Below are 5539 nucleotides of genomic sequence, written 5' to 3' on the forward strand. Positions count from 1 at the left end.
ATTCTTCTGGTACTTTTGGCCCTGCCAGGTGCTGCAAGTGTCTTAAAAATTGTCCTGGACGTCGATCGCCTATTTCTTCGGTTAGCATTAATTGTTTAACTTCTTTTTCCCTCGTTACTGATAAGCGCTTTATTAGCTCGCTTTTGATTTTCTCGTATTTGCCCTTCGCCGGTGGGGAAATGATAATGTCTTTTACTTCAGCTGCGTATCGATGCTCTAAATTTGATTGGACATAATAGTATTTGGTGTCGTCGTCCTTGATTCCAGCGAGGGCAAAGTTGCCTTCTAGTTGCGCAAACCACACAGCAGGTTCTTCGGGCCAAAACGGGGGCGGGCGCACGGCGACACGACAAATGTCGTGAGGTGTAAATGTCTCATTTGATCTCCCTGCACTGTTTTCGTCGCTCTTCTTGGGATTGTCTGCGTCAGACATTATTAATCGGTTTGCTGTTGGTGTTCTTCGGGGTCACCAGTATAGGTACGTACGTGATATGTCCTGTTCCTGAGGCGGTAGGTAAGTATTGCCGTGTGGAGCGATTGACACACTACGATTTTGTACACTATAGTTTATTTATTGCAGAAGGATTACAAGCACAGCACAAGCACAGGTAACAGTCTGATAGTTGAGAGGATGAAGTAGGAAGCAGAAATACAATAAGCAAAAGAGATCGCGGGCGGTAGCTATCGAGCGAGCGCGGCGAGCGGGTAGCGTGCATACAGCAAGCGGGTTAGCAGGCGACTGAGGAGGCGCCGGCGGGTGCGCAGGGTATGCCGCGCGGAACGGCGCAAGCCGTTTCTACTACACGATTCTCGCGGCGACTGCCTTACGACGACTCGACGACATCATCATCATCGTCGTGAGTATTGATTGTTATATTTTACATTTTCGTTAACTTATATCCTAATGTAGTCTTTTCTGTTTTTCAGGTGGTGCAGCGTATTGTCGAACATGCATGCCACAAGTATGTAGGTATTCAACAAAAATAAAAAATGGTGGTCCAATTTAATTTGACAACAGTAAGCTCTAGAGGTAATTGTATTTATGGGTAGATCTTGAAATAATATTAGAAATAACAGCAGTTGGCTGTTACGTTGCAGTTGGAGTGCAGACCTTCTCTGTAGCGGTTTATACGCATGTAGGTAAGTAAGAGTATGCATGTTTGTCACCATGTATTAGCTAGTCTAAGTTGAACTTCAGTTCAAAAACGTGACCAGCTCAAAAACTCCCAGTAATGTTTTTTTTCGTAGATACTTTTTGATGACCTGAAAATGGTAAATTTAAAAATGGGCTAAATTTATTTACTGATACAATTTTAAAAAATCCCCCGTTTTCATTTCCGTCACTGACAATTTTGACAAATCTAATGATACCTATCTCATATTTTAAAATCCGTCCAGCTGTTTCTTAGATTGTTAAGACTCCAGAGATGACCGAAGAACATAATACATTATTGCATACACCTGCAAAACATAAGTCTACCTTCGGCACTTCATACAATAAAACCGTTTACAAATGGTTATTAGTAAAGATTATAACTGCAAGATATCCTTGCAATCAACTAGCAATTAAATACAAAGTATCCATACTACTTCATCATCATCATCATCATCATTAATCAGCTGTAGAAAGTCCACTGTTGGACCGGGTACTGCCTTTTCGCAACGTAACGTTTGGCAACCTGTTTCATTTCGCAACTTTTCATTTTGCAAACTCTAAAACTGTAAATATTTCAGGATTTATTTCAGAGCCATCGTGTAAAACCGTTTAGGTTAGGTTAGGTTCGTTTTATAAAAAAATTGAAATATTTTCAGTTTCAAAAATAGATCTCAAAAGTTGAATGAAAAGTAGCGAAATAAAACAGGTTGCCAAACGTTATTCGCCGAAATATTAGGAAGCCCTGTTGTGTCCATAACTTGACATAAGCCTCCCCCCATGAACCTCCATGTGCTTTGATTGGAAGTGGCCTGTATCCACCTCTCATTCATACTACCTAGTGTACTAGTAATTGCTAATACCATTTATCAGGAGCCTGAACTTTTTGAACTAATTTATTGTTTTTATGAGTTAAAGAATAAAACAATCTTCGTTTAAAATGAGATTTCATTGGTATTTAATAAAAAAAAATATTTTGTTGTACTTGATCATTTCAAATAATACCTTAACATCACATTATACTTAAACTCAAACAGACAATGCAATAATCTTATCTAAATACTGTGTTCCTTATAAAAACTAACCGCATCACTCAAGAGTTTATCGACCTATTACATCATAATTGATTTACTCTATCCATATAAATAATAGTACCTGCGCGACCGAGCTTTGCTCGGGCTAAAACTCGGAAAAATCGTTTTCCCAGAGATAAGACCAAGTTAGATCAATTTTTCATCCCAGAAAACCCCTACATACCAAATTTCATCGAAGTCTTTGGACCCGTTTTCGAGATCCTAAAGCTCCCGAGCCCCGGGCTTTTTAGCTATAAAGTGCGCGATTTATAACATAATATACCTAATTATAATTATATCAACTAACACTTTCACTATACGTGATGAAAGCCAAATTCACCAATACGTCCAGTATCGCATTCGTGATGACTATATTTATGATCTGTTCCACAATCATGACTATATCCTTGATAGCTCTCTGTTGGACCATGCTGATGTCTGTCATCAACGTTGAAGTCAGTAAGATCAGCAACCGGCCATCCGTTAGCCCAGTAACTGATGTCGTTATCGCTGTTACTTCGATGCTGATTTGTGATGTGATGTCCATTGCTTTCTCTGGCTGCTTCTCTGTTGAAGCGCCTGCAGTATATGCAGCAGTATACCACCAAACTGAATATAATCTGGAATAAGTTGAAAGAAAAATTTGTATCGTCGTAACGTGTGATAGTTTCGATAGATGGCGCCACGAGTTAGTGGCTTTAGCACGCCATCTAGTTCTTCGGAAGGATTGACCGAGGACCTACTTTTTATTGTAGTTATAAGTGGTGAGTCCAATCGAATCTTAGCATGCAAACTAAAAGCATTATTGTTTTAAACTTACAAACAACGGAGTATGATAGTTAATTTTGTTGATAAATTATTAAGAGTGAATGAAACTCATTGATTTAATACCATGTAGTGCCATCTCTTGTCACTAAAAGAAAACTACAGAAGTTAATTTTTGGGTAAACTGCGCAAAGTAGCTCATATATAGCGTGGAGGATAATGCAAAAAAAACTACCTTGAAAGTCATTTCCATTTTACATTTAAATCGACGTTGAAATGTCTAATTGGCAAATTTAATTCAGCATGGTCTGCAATACTAAGGTGAATAGTTCAGGTTACTTTCATACATTCTCTCAGAAATTCCAATTACTGAGCAATGTCGCAAATACCGTTGTCTAAGACTGATTAATTGCATAATAGCAATATGACATAATATGATAATATATGTGTAATCTTGGTATAATTCTGTATATAGTAAGAACTTAAATATTAGGTACCACTACTTGGCTGCAATTTCTGTATCTTTTGGGGGACTTTAGTTACTTTAGGCGGTCCGAAGAACTACTTTTTGCCTTGAGAAAGTGTAAAGTTACCTAATCAGAATTTATAAAAAAACAGGCATAAAAATTAGATTAAATATTAATCGTTAATTTCAGTAAGTATTTAATCTAGGTTTGGATGTAACTTTTACTTATTACGTCTACTTTAACTAAAAAAAAGAAATTTAGAAGATGAGATGCTAAATGTATAAATATGGTTAGGCATGTCACTGTATATTAGCAATATTTATAAGACCAATTTTATACTTTCTAAAGCAAATTAACTATTTTATTTCAGTGTAGTACTTCATCTATTATATTATACTTTTAAATTATACATTGACAGAATTTATATAAAATCAATCACAATAAATCAATCAAAACAAAAAAATACAATTATATAATAAAAAAATTACAAAAAATCTAAATTAATATAATAATAATAAATTATATAATAATCAAAAATTACTCAACAGTACCTGTCCGTTACGTACTTGGCCCAATGGTGTCCATACCCCACCAGCATCTATTTATATTTTTTTAATTTGTAACTCCATAACTAACAGTAGGTAGGTAACATTATGTTTATGTTCATTGAATATAAGAAGAACACGATAAATTATATAATAATCGTTTCTAGAGTAACCGGCACCAGTCATAGACTGAAGAACCAATGAAAGATTGTGTATGAATTTGCCGCTAGAGGCGCTGATCTCCGAAATGTCAAATAAGTATCACTGTTTTTGGGTGAGCTACGCGGGTTTATTTAGAATCTGACACATTTTTTTTTCAACCTACCATAATGTTCAGATAAACTGATGATCATTATAATGTGATGACCCACATAATGTCGTAAACTTACCATGAATGCAATCCAGAGATAAATGGATAGATCCATTTCACAATATTTTAATTGAATCTACGGTGCACTTGCTTACGAGTATAAGGTTAGTGTCAAATGAATCAGACTTTACAACAAAGTAATACTACCCACATAATTTCGTAAACTTACCATGAATGCAATCCAGAGATAAATGGTTAGATCCATTTCACAATATTTTTAATTGAATCTACGGTGCACTTGCTTACGAGTATAAGGTTAGTGTCAAATGATTCAGACTTTACAACAAACTAATACTTACTAACGTTGCTGTCGCATGTAGAGTACATCCCCGTTTACTTTATCAGAGTACCTACCTATTCACGGTACTTCCTAGCTATCGCAATACTGGAACTACATTAATTCATTACACATTTGATATCATTTCTTCGGATGCGTCTACGTGAGGACAGGGTGCAATGGCGCTCATTGGGGGAAGGGGGGGGTATGTCTGCTATAGGCTGATGATGATGATGGTGAAGAAATGGGGTGCCGTTCAATCGTCATACAAACTTTTAGCATAATTTCATTTTACTACGTTCAAAAATCATAATATTCAATATACCTACTATAAATTTTATTTTGCAGGTGGTAACTTGCCCGGATTGCTACCACATCTTGCTCGCTAACTGCCGTGAAGCAGCAGTGCTTGCAGTTTGGAGAGTAAGCCGGTGAAATAACTGCACTTGAGTATTCCATCTTATCTAAACGCATCTGCAATTGCCAGTTGTAATACCACCAGGAGACACTTGCTCGTTATCCATCGAATAAAAAAAAAATTAAATACTACTTAAAGTTGATAACTAAATTGAATAATAAAAAAACAATACACCACATTGCCTTAAAAAGGAAAAACATCTAGTCTTTAGGCAGCTTGTGGACGTCCGTTTTTTTTGCGGTGTTGTACTTATAGCTTCGTCGCCGGACAAGTGTCCGGTGCATGTACATACATTCACTGTAAACTCTACAACAACACCGCAAGTCCAGGAAAAAAAACGACCGTTTTCCGGTGAAAGCAACGGACGTCTACAGGCGGCCTTAAGGTAAATGTTGAACAGTCGGAGCCCAGTCAAAATCATGATAACCTTAAAAATTACTCACCAGTAATGGGACCCGCCCGACTGTTAAA

At 36.8% G+C, this 5539-nt stretch overlaps 1 protein-coding gene across 4 annotated transcripts; it reads right to left on the reverse strand.

The window, feature by feature from the left end:
- Positions 1-1508: 1508 nt before the first annotated feature.
- Positions 1509-4804, reverse strand: LOC141430879 (uncharacterized). Of its 4 annotated transcripts, none has more exons than XM_074091744.1 (2): positions 4025-4192; positions 1509-2846 (listed from the first exon to the last, which is right to left on the reverse strand). In XM_074091744.1, exons 1-2 carry the CDS (start codon positions 4054-4056, stop codon positions 2525-2527), a joined length of 354 nt encoding a protein of 117 aa, XP_073947845.1. In that variant the 5' UTR covers positions 4057-4192; the 3' UTR covers positions 1509-2524. The 4 variants fall into 4 exon arrangements, with proteins under 4 accessions (XP_073947845.1, XP_073947844.1, XP_073947847.1 ...); XM_074091743.1 differs by having other exon boundaries at positions 4010-4192; XM_074091746.1 differs by lacking the exon at positions 4025-4192 and adding an exon at positions 4543-4804 and having other exon boundaries at positions 1510-2846.
- Between the last annotated feature and the right edge of the window lie 735 nt (positions 4805-5539).

The sequence above is a fragment of the Choristoneura fumiferana genome, chromosome 9 (assembly GCF_025370935.1).
Source record: "Choristoneura fumiferana chromosome 9, NRCan_CFum_1, whole genome shotgun sequence".
In the NCBI taxonomy this organism is placed as follows: Eukaryota; Metazoa; Arthropoda; class Insecta; order Lepidoptera; family Tortricidae; genus Choristoneura; species Choristoneura fumiferana.

Excerpts from the sequence above, each read along its gene's own strand:
- LOC141430879 (XM_074091743.1), bottom strand. The coding sequence starts at position 4,056 with ATGCTGGTGGGGTATGGACACCATTGGGCCAAGTACGTAACGGACAG. Across the intron at positions 2,847-4,009 it reads GCCAAGTACGTAACGGACAG|ATTATATTCAGTTTGGTGGT; the intron begins GTACTGTTGAGT and ends AACTTATTCCAG.